Source organism: Babylonia areolata, chromosome 6 (genome assembly GCF_041734735.1).
Source record: "Babylonia areolata isolate BAREFJ2019XMU chromosome 6, ASM4173473v1, whole genome shotgun sequence".
NCBI classification, from domain to species: Eukaryota; Metazoa; Mollusca; class Gastropoda; order Neogastropoda; family Buccinidae; genus Babylonia; species Babylonia areolata.
The window spans coordinates 5765081-5781401 of record NC_134881.1 but is presented as its reverse complement, the minus strand read 5'-3'; the positions used below and the strand labels follow the sequence as shown (position 1 = coordinate 5781401).

The following is a 16321-nucleotide window of genomic DNA, read 5'->3' as shown; positions in this document are numbered from 1 at the left end:
GACTGCGAGCGAGAAAGCAGGCCTTTTGACTTAGTGTGTGAAGTCCACTTCCAACCATCTCAATCAACGGTTGTAGGAACATGGGGCTTTTGCCTTAGATTTTTTTTTTAACAGTTGATCTGAACACGCACTATGCGTGCGCTTTTAAAAGTTCCTTGATTTCTGAATGATCAGTAGAATTTGGCAACCATCTTGAGAGAAAGAGGCTTTGAAGATAAAGGGGCGTCTGCACAGATTCCTTCTATTCTTCTTCTTCTTCTTCTTCGTTCGTGGGATGCAACTCCCACGTTCACTCGTGTGTACACGAGTGGGCTTTTACGTGTATGACCGTCATGGAGAAGATGGCTTCATGATCGGAAAGTTCGGCGTAGGGAGAACGCATCTGACCCGCCGTTCATGATTTAATGAAAAAAAACAGGGCTTGTCCGAAGTGAATATTGTGTATATTACACCCGAAAATGAAGCTTTTTTTTGTTATTGATGTTGTTTATCAGTTGCTTACTCCCGGCAAGATCGACTGTATTACTTTAGCAATCAAATGCATGCGCACATTAACAAGATCGTTGCGAATCTAAATGACCGTGGACACTCGAGTCGAGACTTGCCGTGCATTTCTGTTGTCAATGGGCGGGTTTATTCATGTCTGCTAGCTGAACTTTTTACACGGGCACATGCTTCAAACGGCGTCTGGGTGCTGTAGCTGAGAGGTTTAGTCACTGTTGTTGTTGTTCTTGTTGTTGTTGTTTTATACCTGCATGCACATGTGAGCCATGAACGCTTTGCCTCACTTGTGTGTGTGTGTGTGTGTTTGTGTGTGTGTGTGTGTGTATGCATGAGTGCGTGCGCGCGCGAGTGTGTGTGTGTGTGTGTGTGTGTGTGTGTGTGTGTGTGTGTGTGTGTGTAAATGAACGATTGAGTGACTAAGTTCCTGATTGAGTGACTGAGTAAATATGAGTTTGTAAATGAGTGAAAGCGTGAGTGAGTGTGTACACACACACACACACACACACACACACACACACACACACACACACACACACACACACACACACACACACACACACAGTGCAAAGTCCGGCAAACCAACCAACATTCGATTCGAGTCTTCCTCAAGATCAACAGACGAACCTGTCAAACGAATTATGACGGAAAGTTTATTGCTATCTGATTAAAATGAACTTAGAGGCTTGAGTGAATATGGAAAATGAAAAAAAAATGTTACATTCTTGGATAAAATGGAAAGCACAGCTATAGTATTTTTTCTATACGCTAATCAGTATAAATCATTAATAACAATCGAATAAAAACACTTGGTTGAATAGTTTGATAGTCTATGAGTGTGTTTTCTTTCTTTTTGTATGCGGATGTGTGTATCATGTGTGTGTGTGAGCTTCATCTTACTGAATAGGTAGGCGTTGAGACGGCAATGGTGCAATAGCCGAATGGTTTAAGCGTTGGACTTTCAATCTGAGGGTCCCGGGTTCGAATCTCGGTGACGGCGCCTGGTGAGTAAAGGGTGGAGATTTTTTCGATCTCCCAGGTCAACATATGTGCAGACCTGCTAGTGCCTGAACCCCCTTCATGTGTGTACGCAAGAACATACTCAGCATGCACCTCCCCGAAAACTGAGTATGGCTGCCTACATGGCGGGGTAAATTAAAAAAATAAAATAGAATAAAAATAAACGGTCATGAACACGTAAAATGTTACATGTCTGTCTGAGTGTGTATGTGTGCGTGCCTGAAATATGATTGAATGAAACAGGAAATGAATGATGAGCGCCCAGTGGCAGCCTTCAGACGGCTCTACCCAGGTAGGCAGCCTGTTGTGCAAATGACCCCCGTATTTGTAAAGCGCTTAGTGCTTGGTCTCCGACCGAGGATATTACCAAAAAAAAATATTTAAAATCCTGGTCTGTAACATGGGGATTCAAACCCTTGGACACACGCTTCCTTCTTCTTCGTTCGTGGCTGCAGCTCCCACGTTCACTCATGTGTATACGAGTGGGCTTGTATGTGCATGACCGTTTTTACCCCGCCATGTAGGCAGTCATACTCCGTTTTCGGGGGTGTGCATGCTGGATATGTTCTTGTTTCCATAATCCACCGAACGCTGACATGGATTACAGGATCTTTAACGTGCGTATTTGATCTTCTGCTTGCGTATACACACGAAGGGGGTTCAGGCACTAGCAGGTCTGGACATAATTATGTTGACCTGGGAGATCGGGAAAAAACAAAAATCTCTACCCTTTACCCACCAGGTGCCGTTACCGAGATTCGAACCCGGGACCCACAGACTGAAAGTCAAATGCTTTAACCACTCGGTATTGCGCCCATCACAAGCTTCCTAATCAGGAAGACCACACTGAACACCACCTCCACGCACCTGCCCTCCTGTCGCTCCAGGTCGCCCTGTTTACAGGTGGTCTTGTGCACAAGCTCTGCCGCCTTGGTCAGAAAGCGACACAGGTTCTCCAGCTGTGGTATGGTCTTCTCCCCCTCCAGGTCAGCAAACCAGGACTTGGGAAAGGTGGATATGATCTGTAAGGAGAACGCACATGATATGATGATATGATCTGTAAGGAGAACGCACATGATATGATGATATGATCTGTAAGGAGAACGCACATGACATGATGATATGATCTGTAAGGAGAACGCACATGACATGATGATATGATCTGTAAGGAGAACGCACATGATATGATGATATGATCTGTAAGGAGAACGCACATGATATGATGATATAATCTGTAAGGAGAACGCACATGATATGATGATATGATCTGTAAGGAGAACGCACATGATATGATGATATTATCTGTAAGGAGAACGCACATGATATGATGATATTATCTGTAAGGAGAACGCACATGATATGATGATATGACCTGTAAGGAGAACGCACATGATATGATGATATGATCTGTAAGGAGAACGCACATGATATGATGATATGATCTGTAAGGAGAACGCACATGATATGATGATATGATCTGTAAGGAGAACGCACATGATATGATGATATGATCTGTAAGGAGAACGCACATGATATGATCTGTAAGGAGAACACACATGATATGATCTGTAAGGAGAACGCACATATGATCTGTAAGGAGAACACACATGACATGATCTGTAAGGAGAACACACATGTGATTTGTAAGGAGAACACACATGATATGATCTGTAAGGAGAACGCACATGTGATCTGTAAGGAGAACACACATGACATGATCTGTAAGGAGAACACACATGACATGATCTGTAAGGAGAACGCACATGTGATCTGTAAGGAGAACACACATGACATGATCTGTAAGGAGAACACACATGACATGATCTGTAAGGAGAACTCACATGTGATCTGTAAGGAGAACACACATGACATGATCTGTAAGGAGAACTCACATGTGATCTGTAAGGAGAACACACATGACATGATCTGTAAGGAGAACACACATGACATGATCTGTAAGGAGAACACACATGACATGATCTGTAAGGAGAACACACATGACATGATCTGTAATGAGAACACACACTGATATGATCTGTAAGGAGAACGCACGTGACATGATCTGTAAGGAGAACGCACATGTGATCTGTAAGGAGAACACACATGACATGATCTGTAAGGAGAACACACATGACATGATCTGTAAGGAGAACACACATGACATGATCTGTAAGGAGAACACACATGTGATCTATAAGGAGAACACACATGTGATCTGTAAGGATATGATCTGTAAGGAGAACACACATGACATGATCTGTAAGGAGAACACACATGTGATCTGTAAGGAGAACACACATGTGATCTGTAAGGAGAACACACATGACATGATCTGTAAGGAGAACGCACATGTGATCTGTAAGGAGAACACACATGATATGATCTGTAAGGAGAACGCACATGTGATCTGTAAGGAGAACACACATGACATGATCTGTAAGGAGAACACACGTGACATGATCTGTAAGGAGAACACACACTGATATCATCTGTAAGGAGAACACACATGTGATCTGTAAGGAGAACACACATGACATGATCTGTAAGGAGAACACACATGACATGATCTGTGAGGAGAACACGTAAGGTCCCCCCCCCCCCCCCCCCCCCCCCCCCCCCCCCCCCCCCAACACACACACACACTATACTTAGTGTTAAATGCATTTAATGTTAATCTGTAAACTTAAGACCGTGCATGTGCGTCCGTGTACGTCTATGTGTGCGTGTGCATAATTATGTTTGTGTGTTTCTGACTTTGATTACACACACACACACACACACACACACACACACACACACACACACACACACACACACACACACACACACACAACGCACGCACGCATGCATGCACGCACAAACACGCACATGCACACAAACGAGGGAGAGACAGATAGGGGAGGGAGTGGGAGGGAGGGGAGCAGGGGGTGTGTGTGGGGGGAAGGGGGGGGGAGAGACAGCGATTCTTATTCCAAGGGATATAACTGCGGAGAAGTGATGTTGGGGGGGGGGGGGGTGGTTGTCAGTTTCTGTTTGCCTCCCTTGGTACCAAAATGCCACCACACCATCGATCGCCTCACAGAAAGAATGGAAGAGAAAGTCAACAGCACGAGCCATTACTCATCAAACCAACGTTGGCATCATCTCCAATCTGGCCATGTGCAAATAGAGCAGGGTTCCTCTGAGCCTTGCCCTATAATGTGGATTGAACAGCACGCTACACGTTACGTTCATAGCCTCCTAGGTCTTTTCCCACTCCGGCCAGTGCCGTAAAACAGTGACAGTACGTGTGTGTATTATGTCATGGGAGCTTGTGTGTGTGTGTGTGTGTGTGTGTGTGTGTGTGTGTGTGTGTGTGTGTGTGTGTGTGTGTGTGTGTGTGTGTGCGTGCGTGTGTGTGTGTGTGTGTCTGTGTGTGTGTATGTGTGTTGTTGGAGCCGGGGAATGTGTGCGTGTGTGTGCGTGTGTTTGTGTGCGTGCGTGCGTGCGTGTGTGTGTGTGTGTGTGTGTGCGTGTGTGTGTGCGTGTGTGAGTGCGCGCGCGTGTGTGTGTGTGTGTGCGTGTGTGTGTGTGCCAGAGAGAGAAATGGGGGGGGGGGGGGGGACCATGCGTGTGTTTTTTCTAATAGAAACACAAAAATATGCGGGGCGAATAGCGGAGCGCCTTGAACATTATACCAGAAGCGCGGTCTTTCCAGTGTAAATATGCGCGCGTGTGGCGGCTAATATCACAGATTGACATAAGTTTACATTTGGGCCAACAGCAAAGTGAGAGCTGTATTATCAATGTTTTCTCCAGTCAATGGGAAACCATTTACGGCTTAGTCTTTTGTGAAGGACTATGACTCTCAAACTAGGAGGCAAAATTGCACTGGCTCTTAGTGCTGCAGCCTTGTGGGCTAGTTGGCCTTTGGGAACCATCCCAACGCCGACTGTCCTGAAACCCTCTTGGCCGAGAGAGTGGGGATGTACTTGGGCAAGACACTCTCCACTATAATCAAATTCTAGCCCAAATAGTCGGAACAGCAGTTGCCTCCTCTGCTGTTCTGATGGTCATAGTCGGACACGACTGACTATGATATATAAGGGTACATGTGAAATGAAAGTGTCCTTTTGGATGGCTGATAAAACCCTGACCTGTACAGACGGAAGGATTCATGAGTGACAGCAGGTTGTCTGTCCACCATCACCCTACCACCACTCCCCACCTGCACACAGACACAGACACAGACGCACATTCAGAGAAAGAGAGAGAGAGAGAAGACAAGACAAGACAAGACAAAATATTTATTATCGCGGGCAATAGATAAGCAAGTAACATGCTTTTTTACATCCAGCCCTCGCCCTAAAGAGAGAGAGAGAGATAACGATAACGATAACGATTTTTTATTCAGACAAAGGCCAAAGCCCCTTACTGAAGGGGGTAACATTAAAGAAGGACAAATAAGATTTAACATGACACACTATGAAACTTATGAAACTACAACACAAACCAACCAAAAACAGCTAACACAAATGTTCAACATTCACGACGTAACATTTCTCGATCTCTTCAATGCCTCATACATGGCCAAGTTAAACAGGGTAGCCTCATGTATTGACGACATGAGCAAATTACGTCTAAAGTTAGATGGATCTTTATAATACTTTGGTTGGATTAGTTTTTGTCTGAGGTCACTCAAGGCAGGGCAACAGAACACAAAATGTTGCTCGTCTTCCATACCCAGATGACATAAACGACAAGTAAACACAGGTTCCCTTAAATTCCCGTATCTAAAACAACGAGTAGCAATATCAGAAACACCAAATCTAAATTTTGTCAATGCACATTTTATAAATCTGTTCAATACCAACTCAATGTATGGTTCAATGACATGCGATGTTTTGAAAAATCTGAACTGTGCAAATATATCACTGGTCCGCATATGGTCATGCCAGTCTTGCCACCTGCAATCAATAATTCGTTGTCTAAAGCACTTTTTAAAAAAAACTGCAATATCTTCAAGCCCCGATTGTCCCCACAAACGCGAAACCGAAAGAATTCAAACACTGTCTAACACTCGTTGCTCACATCTTTTTGCCATTATTATCTAAAGACAGAGAGAGGGAGAGAGAGGGGGGGGGAGAGGGAGAGGGAGAGAGAGAGATTCCTCGAGCTATCTGCCAAAGGAGTAATCGTTGTTATGCACCCCATACATTTTCAATTGCACCAACACAAGAGTCACTTTTTTTTCAAACTGTGCTTTACAACATTGAACTACATGCGGACAGGCTTCGGACCACTGAAGGTAAAAATAAAAATGGCACGATTCTTTCAAAAAGTGAGGACAAGCTTGCAAGGTAGACCGAACTCTTCAAAAAGGTCATCAGCAGACCAGAACGCCCTCCACCCCCCTCCAACTCCCCCTCTCCCTCGCCCCCCGTCCCAGCTGAGACATAAAAATCCGCCTCCCTTGCTCCCCCCATCCTCACTGATGACTTCACGGGCGCAATAGCCCAGTGGTTAAAGCGTTGGACTTTCAATCTGATGGTCCCGGGTTCGAATCACGGTCACGGAACCTGGTGGGTAAAATAAAGGGTGGAGATTTTTCCGATCTCCCAGGTCAACATTATGTACAGACCTGCTAGTGCCTGAACCCCCTTCGTGTGTATACGCAAGCAGAAGATCAAATACGCACGTTAAAGATCCTGTAACCCATGTCAGCGTTCGGTGGGTTATGGAGACACGAAAACACCCAGCACGCATAAAATGCTAGTAATGGTCAAAGTTATGACCGCTGAGCATCAATGGAAGAAGAAGAAGGCCGATGAGATTAAAATGAAGTCAACCAGGAAGCTCGGGAACAACAAATCTGCTGGGATCAATGATATTCCAGAGGAGATGCGCAAGGATAGGAGGGGCTGTACCGTCCCTTGAATGTGTTTTCTCTGAAGCTGAACCATCCCAACGCCGAGAGAGTGGGGGGGATGTAACCCTTCTCTGAAGCTGAACCGAGAGAGTGGGGGGGGATGTAACCCTTCTCTGAAGCTGAACCATCCCAACGCCGAGAGAGTGGGGGGGATGTAACCCTTCTCTGAAGCTGAACCGAGAGAGTGGGGGGGATGTAACCCTTCTCTGAAGCTGAACCATCCCAACGCCGAGAGAGTGGGGGGAATGTAACCCTTCTCTGAAGCTGAACCATCCTAACGCCGACTGTCCTAAAGTCCTTGGCCGAGAGAGTGGGGGAGATGTAACCTTTCTCTAAGGCTTGAACCATCCCAACGCCGACTGTCCTAAAACCCTTGGCCGAGAGAGTGGGGGAGGTGTAGCCTGAGCAAGACATTCTGCATTGTAATCCAAGTTTAACCCAGATAACTGGAACAGCAGGTGCCTCCTCGAGTTCATACGAGTAAACAAGTCCTGACAGCACTGAGATTTCTTATCAAGGTGGGTGTGGGTGGGGTGAAGGGGGAGGCGGAGGGAGGGGGGTGGGGGAAGGACGCACACCTTTCGTATTTCCACCGTGTTTTTTGATAACAACAGGAGAAATATTTATGAAAGAAAAAAGAAACAAAAACAAAAACAAACTGGAACGAAAACTGTTATCTGTTTCTGAACTGAGCGTCTGGGCGGCTGTTGCCTTATCTAGACCTGTGCTTTAACACAGACCTTGACATTTGAGGAGGTCACGTGTGCTGGTGCCTTCTGTCCTCTCACTGACTTCAGAAGAGCTTTTGTCGTCTGGTCAGGAACAATGTCTGTCTGCCTTCTGCTTCTGCTCGGGGCTTTGTGGGGACAAGGTAGGGTGGGCCGTCTGTTTTCTCTCTTGTGATGTCTTTTGTTCTCAGTGAGTGAGTGAGTGAGTGAGTGAGCATTAGCATCATCATCATAGATAGATAGATAGATAGATCTAAGATGAATAAAACAAAGTTGAAAACAAATGGAATGCATTACCAACCTAAGTTAAACTTGCACAAAATAACACGTTCCAAAATCACCTTGACACCAGTACCATCTTAATTTTTGGTTATGATGAGTATCAGTATCAGTATCAGTAGCACAAGGAGGCGTCACTGCGTTTGGACAAATCCATATGCGCTACACCACATCTGCCAAGCAGATGCCTGACCAGCAGCGTAACCCAACGCGCTCAGTCAGGTTATGATGAATGAAAGCAAAGTTCTTGCAAAAGCGTATTTGCATATCCCGCCCAACAACAAAACACAAAAGAAGACAAGAGAGGTAAGGCCTTCAAGACTCACTTGTGACACACTTTAAAAATATATATAAAAAAAAGAAAAAAGAAAAAAAAAAAGTCCTGACGGCAGATTCGAACCCCGCGTGTTGGGGTGAGAAGAAACTGTCTTACCCAATACACTATCTTGTCCCCATTCCTGTAATGAGGCCCTTGAACACTGAAGGAGGATGGCAACTAGCTGGGGGAAGGTAAGCATGAGAACTCTTGCTGTACACATCAATCACTATCTTTCCCTCAAGCATAGACAAGCCAATGTCAAGGTAAGATGCCGTTTTTCCACAGGACACCGTCCACTGAATGTTTGGTGGGCTGAGAGATTGCAAGTGATTTTCAAAGACTCCCTCGTGAGCAGGATCTTACAGGATAGTGATTCCATCATCCCTATATACCTGCTGCAGTCCAAATGCCTGAAGTCATCCTGCTGCTCTTATATATATATATATATATCTGTATAGTAGGTAGGCCTCCTTCGGTCATGACTGACCATGGATAGAGTATATCCGACCTAATGTCTAATTGGGCTGTCTGCTTGGAGCAAGCAGCGTCGTCTGTGACTGTAGAAACCGATGCGTGGATGGATGGACAGATATAAGCCTGGGCAATGTAATATGGAAGACAGGCTGTTGCCCATGCAGCTTGTCCCCCCTCTCCACCTCGCTGACAGATCCAAAGGAACAGCAAGGCTGTTACGTTTTGGTGCCAACGCGGCCGCGGGAGCTGCCGGAAAGTGACAAAGTTTGCCATCCAACCGCCTCAATATATATATATATATATATATATATATATATATATATGTGTGTGTGTGTGTGTGTGTGTGTGTGTGTGTGTGCGTGTGTGTGTGTGTGTGTGTGTGTGTGTGTGGTGTGCGCGGTTTTTGTTTTTCAGCGTTATTTTACACATGATATATTTTCCTTTATTCATCCTCTATCTTATTGTGTGGACACAGTCACTTTAAAGTAGTGTTTGTGGAACAAAAAATGTAAGGAAATTCCAGAGGAACAACGACAACAAAGAAGAAGAAGAAAATCTGACTAATCATAACTGTGAGCAGAGCAACAGAAATAAACCTACAAAACATAATAATGATATACAGTGCTACTACTGCTACTGATGATAATAATAATAATAATAATAATAATAATGAATCATTTTGTAAAGCGCTTAATCATTCTAAATACAACACACTAACACACACACACACACACACACACACACACACACACACACACTACCTCTCTCTCTCTCTCTCTCTCTCTCTCTCTCTCTCTCAAGCGAGACAAGATGGGAAGAGAGCTTCCATGGTGTTTAACTATTTGTTGATTGAGGGTAAAAGGTACACAGTAGATGGTGGTGACAGGCTAGTTGAAATACGATAGGGAATCGGCCGGTCCTCGTGTTCTGTTTTTCATCAGGGTGTAAAATTTAATTCAACACCGGTGTTTTTGCCCAGTGTCACCGACACTGATGCTGCACATGAAAGTGTAAACATGTGCGTGAACGTTGAGAGTGCTGCACAGAGCAGTGTGTGTTGTGATTTGCCTTGTGCAAACAGGTCAGTGTGTGAGCATGGGTGTGACACAGATGTGTTCAATGATTCGTGTACAGCCAGCCATCCCAGTTCCGATGGCAATGAAAACAATAATACTTTGAATAATAAAGCAAAGTTTCTTTCTTTTTTACATTGGAATGTAAATGGACTATTGTCCAAGTATCTGATACAGATTTCACTTCATTTGTCTGTTCTTTCGATTTTATATGTTTAGCTGAAACTTTTGTCGATGAATTTACCAATATTTTTTTCCGGATACGAAAGTGTGTGTATCCCCGCAGTAAAATTCACAACACAAGGGAGACGATCTGGGGGTCTGGTATGTTTAATTAAAAATGATTTAATGGTTTATGTTGAAGAAGTAAAAATTAAGGCTTGTAATTTTGGCGCCTTTGTGATTAACAAAACGTTGTTTGGAATTGGGAAAGATGCATTGTATGTATTTTGTTATGTACCACCTGAGGGTTCTCCGTTTTATTCATATTTTGATTGTGTAAACGGCATTGTGTTATTAGAAGAATATTTAACTGATTGTTTGTTGGCTTATGGCGATCTTCATATACTGTTGTGTGGTGATCTGAACAGTAGGGTTTCAAATGTTTCTCATCATTGTCAAGGGTGTTGTGATGTTTTAGATTTCCAGTACGCAAGCCATCCAGTAAGCACAGGTAGATGTTCTCAAGATATGTCATTGAATAATTACGGAAAACAGTTGGTGAACTTGTGCACTGCTTTTGATTTGTGTATTCTTAATGGAATGTGTTATGGCGACCGTCAAGGCTGCTACACTTTCGTGTCAGACAGTGGATGCAGTGTTAATGATTATTTTCTGATGTCTTGTGACCTATTTTCGTTTCTGTGTGACTGCTGTGAGTTGACTGTGTGTGAGCGGTTTGAATCTGACCACATGCCTGTTAAGTTTTGTTTGAATTATCTGGACGCTGATGAAAATGATAAGCAAAGCAAAACTGATTATGTTGTTGAAAAGTTTGTATGGTGTGATGACTCCGCCAATGTGTATCATGTAAATTTATTGTCTAAAGAATTTGAGGAGAAAATGGCCTTAGCGATTAGTCTGATTGAAGTTGATGTGAACGATGCATTAGATGCTTTTAATGTGTGTCTGAAAGATGCTGCAATGTGCATGAAAAAACAGGTAAATTGTAAGAAACAGTATAAAGATCAAGACTGGTTTGATGCAGAGTGTCGTTCTCATAAAAAGCAAGTTCGTAGACTATTGAATAAATTCAAACGTACGTTAGATGCCAAAGATCGTGATTGTTACTGTAGGGCTAGGCGTGAATACAAAATATGCTAAAGCTGAAAAAGAAACGATTCAATGATGCTCTTCTTAATGAATTGATAGTATCGATTAAGAGTCAGAAAACGGTTTGGGGATACTGTACACAAGATTTCTATGAAAAGAAAGCAACCGGTAAATAATATTAGTATTGATACCTGGTTCGAACACTTTCAAGCACTTCTTACAAAAGGACACTACTTTTGACAAAATAATGCATGAGGGAAGTGAAGAAGACGACGAAGAGAGTAATTTAAACCGTCCAATTTCTAAGGAGGAAGTGTTATTTGCTATTAGGAAGATAAAAAATCGTAAGGCTGCTGGACCGGATGGTATTATTGGTGAACTTTTAAAATATGGTTGTAAACAGATATTGTGCTAGATTTCTTCGTAGTTTTTTTCAACTCTCTTTTTGATCATGGAATTTATCCTGAAAAATGGACTGAATCAATCGTTCTGCCGCTTTATAAAAAAGGTAACGTAAATGATCCGAATAACTATCGAGGCATATCCCTTAGTGATGCAGCTAGTAAAGTTTATAGTACTGTCATAAACTGCAGACTACAGGAATGGGTGGCAGAAAACAATATTACTGGTGAATATCAGGCAGGATTCAAACGGAATTACTCTACGGTAGATCACATTTTTAACTCTGATGGCCTTTGTGCAAAAACAGTTTTCTCTGAACCGTAAATTATATGTTGCGTTTATCGATTTCGAAAAAGCCTTTGATTCTGTAAATAGAAGTATTCTGTGGCCTATTATGTTAAAAAAATGGGATTAGGGGTAAATTATTTAGATGTGTAATGAGTATGTATGGCAGTGTGAAGGCTAGGGTTCAAAGCGGCGGAAACATGACAGATTATATTCAGTGTACAAGTGGAGTGAAACAAGGCGATGTATGTAGTCCATTCTTTTTTTCTTTGTTTATCAATGAGCTGACATCTGAGGTTATCGATAATGGAAGACATGGTGCACAATTCACAACAGAGTTCTTACAGTTGTTTATTTTACTTTTAGCAGATGATGTTGTTTTGTTGTCTGAAACGGTTATTGGCCTTCAAACACAGTTAAATAGTTTACATCGGGCTGCTTCCTCACTTCAGTTAAAAGTAAATATGACTAAAAGTAATATAATTGTGTTTAGAAAAGGTGGATATTTATGAGCCAGGGAACGATGGTTTTATAATGGAGTTATTCTACCTGTTGTAAATGTATACAAATACTTAGGAATATATTTTTCAGCACGATTAAGCTTCTCAGTAACTTGTAAAGATCTAGCGAGCAGAGCAAAGCATGCTATGTTATGTATAATGCAGAAATTGTCAAATTTAGGGAATCAGTCTTTCCAAGTGTTTATCAAACTTTTGATTCACAAGTACAAACGATTGTTCAATATGGTGCTGAGGTATGGGGCTTAGATAACGCTTCAATACATTGTGAAAAAGTCCACTTATTTGCCCTGAAGAAATTCTTAGATGTATCGATACAAACGCCAAATGACTTAGTTTATGGTGAAACATGTAGGTATCCAATATATATAAACTCAGCAGTAAGATGTATAAAATATTGGTTAAAATTGATTGAAATGGAAGATATAAGACTACCAAAGAAAGCATATAAAATGTTATATGACCTAGATGCTAGAGGCAAGGTAAACTGGGCAACTAAAGTAAAAGTAAAATTATGCGAATTAGGTTTCGGGTATGCGTGGATCAACCAAGGCGTTGGGAATGTAAGTGCATTTTTAAATATGTTTCGAGAAAGACTTATTGATTGTAGATGGCAAGAGTGGGGTGCCCACATTCAGACAGTAACAGGTTTGATTTGTATCGACATTTCAACTCACTGCACTGCATGCCGACATATATGTTAATGAAAATGGATAAGCACTTAAAAATTATTATGACAAGATTTAGATTTGGGGTATCTGATATAACTGTTCATCGTTTTCGTTATAGAACACATAATGAAAGTGAACTTGTGTGTCCATTATGTAATGATGCACGAGAAAGTGAAGTTCATTTTGTATTTTGCTGTTCTGCCTTGGATGATCTCAGAGAACAATTAATTCCTAAAAAGTTTTACAGACAACCTTCTGTTTTCAAACTTGCACTGCTATTAGCATCTGTGAATGAGAATGTTGTCAAACGTTTTGCAATATATTTGTATAAGGCGTTTCAGATTCGTTCTATCTGTAGTGAGTAACGCGTATTGTAATTCTGTTTGTTGAATTCAGTGTTAAATGTGATGTACGATTGATTCAATGTTTTCACACCACCCCCTTCATGAGGGGCTATGGCCTATTATGAATAAAACATTCGCATTCGCATTCGCATTCTCTCTCTCTCTCTCTCTCTCTCTCTCTCTCTCTCTCTCAGCCATAATACTACTTTCTGGGGATCGTTATCCTCTTTTAGCCCTGATACCACTGTCCTCAGAGGGCTATCCCCTTTTAGCCTTAATACCACTGTCCTCAGAGGGCTATCCCCTTTTAGCCCTAATACCACTGTCCTCAGAGGGCTATCCCCTTTTAGCCCTGATACCACTGTCCTCGGAGGTTCCCCCCCCCCCCCCCCCCCCCCCCATCCCCCATTTAGCTGTCATACCACGGTAGCAGCTTTCTTGAAGACGGGTGCAGTGACTGTAACCAGCCTGCTTGTTCCACACTTCTCCCCAGCTCAGGCCTCTGTGAAGCTGGCCCCCTACTACACGAACCACATGGTCCTGCAGCGAGGCCCATCGCGGGCCGTTCTCCGCGGCACCGCCGACACGGAGGGCGACAGCGTCACTGCTCAGGTCAGAGGTCACGGCGCAGCCGCCGTCACGGCCGCCGTGCAGAGCGGCAAGTGGAAACTCCAGCTGCCCGCCATGACAGATCCGGGGCCTTTTGTCATCGACGTCACTTCCGGGGACGGCGGTCACGTGACTCTGCACGACGTCCTGTTCGGAGACGTGTGGCTGTGCTCGGGTCAGAGCAACATGCAGTTTGAGATGAAGAAGGTGAAAACTTTGTTGTGGTTGTTTGTTGTGTTTAGGCTGTGTGTTGGCCTGTCGATCCAAATCATTATTTCCTTCATCGCCCGGAACAAGTGTTTGTGAAACCGAACGTTGTGTACTGGAAAACAAACAGTTCCATCCAGCTAAAACAGCTCGGTGTTCAATTGTTTTATTATCATAATACAGACATGGCAAAGTTTTAAAAGGTCCCTGTCTCCATCACCACCTTCCATCTCCGATAAGTCGTAACAAAAATCGCCGAACACATTTTCGGAAGTATTTTAGCGTCCTAAATTAATGCACCTATCTTAGCGAAATTGCTCGAGTGTTTTGCAAAGGAGGCTTAGGAGAAATGAGATGTTGCGGGACCAAAAACGTTCGAATACCGGCGGAGGTGGGTTTTTCGGCCCGCGGCCGGCTCCTACCCAGAGCTGATTGTGCTATGGGCTTAAATAGGAAGACTGGAGCCACAGTCGTTATCCACTTCACGAATGCATCTTTGGGCATGTTGCTCTAATTTCCTGACCAACACTGCAAGTGTCTGAATCTCTCGGGCCTGGTTGACGCCGGGATGTCATTATGACAGGAAGCGTAGAGTGCAGGCATCGTCATCCTCCTCCTTTATCATCAATTAAAAAATAAATAATAAATAATAACAAGAGAGGCAAGGCCTTCAAGACTCACTTGTGATACACTTTTAAAAAAATCCAACCTTTTTATGTATTGAGTATAATTTCAAAATGTAATGTTTAAGATGAGAAAGATCAGTTTAAAGCAAATTAACTCCCCTAGCATTAATTACAGAGTAATTTCCCTTTTTTACTATCTGCACCAAAAACGTTTGCAAAATGAATAAAACTTCCATGTTTAGCAAAAGAAATTCCTGTTTGAACAGAAAATAATAATGACTGCTCTTGTTGTTGGGTCAGAATATCAAATCAAAGTGCCAAGCTTAGAGAATACAAAAAAATATAAATATAACAGTAAATGCAGTTTGCATATAATTAGGCTTCTTTTTTTTTTTTTTTTTTTTTTTTTTGTGCCCATCCCAGAGGTGCAATATTGTTTTAAACAAGATGACTGGAAAGAACTGAATTTTTCCTATTTTTATGCCTAATTTGGTGTCAACTGACAAAGTATTTGCAGAGAAAATGTCAATGTTAAAGTTTACCACAGACACACGGACACACACACACACACACACACACACACACACACACACACACACACACACACACACACACACAAACACACACACACACACACAGAGAGAGAGAGAGAGAGAGAGAGACAACCGAACACCGGGTTAAAACATAGACTCACTTTGTTTACACAAGTGAGTCAAAAAGCCCCAAATGATTTGGCTTTTCATGCTTTGCTCTCATGGTGAACTCAGTTTTGGTACCCCTCCACTTCCGCACTTGGGATGAGTCCTGTCAAGGTCTTTCACTGTCGGTGGATACATGGGGGGACTGCCGTTGGAGGGACGTGGTGGCGGTCTCCACTCTGGGGGAAGACGCTCACTCAGTCTTGCTCCGCGACTAAACCATTATTGTCGTCAGGAGGGGGCTTGGTAGGTGGTGTCCTAAGTTCGCTAAATCAGAACAGGCAGTACCAAACAACCACAGAAGTGACTCAGAAGCAGCGCAGGGTCTCCTCTGGTGGGCGGCCTTCTAGCGACAACATCGATTGTTCCCTGCTGTGGACTGTCGGC

At 43.1% G+C, this 16321-nt stretch overlaps 1 protein-coding gene across 1 annotated transcript in view; it reads left to right on the top strand.

Moving 5' to 3' along the window:
* Positions 1–8169: 8169 nt before the first annotated feature.
* Positions 8170–16321, top strand: part of LOC143282692 (sialate O-acetylesterase-like) — a 28915-nt gene continuing 20763 nt past the window's right edge. Inside the window, exons 1-2 of the mRNA XM_076588370.1 lie at positions 8170–8300; positions 14288–14610. Of these exons, the coding sequence (XP_076444485.1) occupies positions 8255–8300; positions 14288–14610 (369 nt within the window). The 5' untranslated portion in view covers positions 8170–8254. The remainder of the gene's footprint in view (positions 8301–14287; positions 14611–16321) is intronic.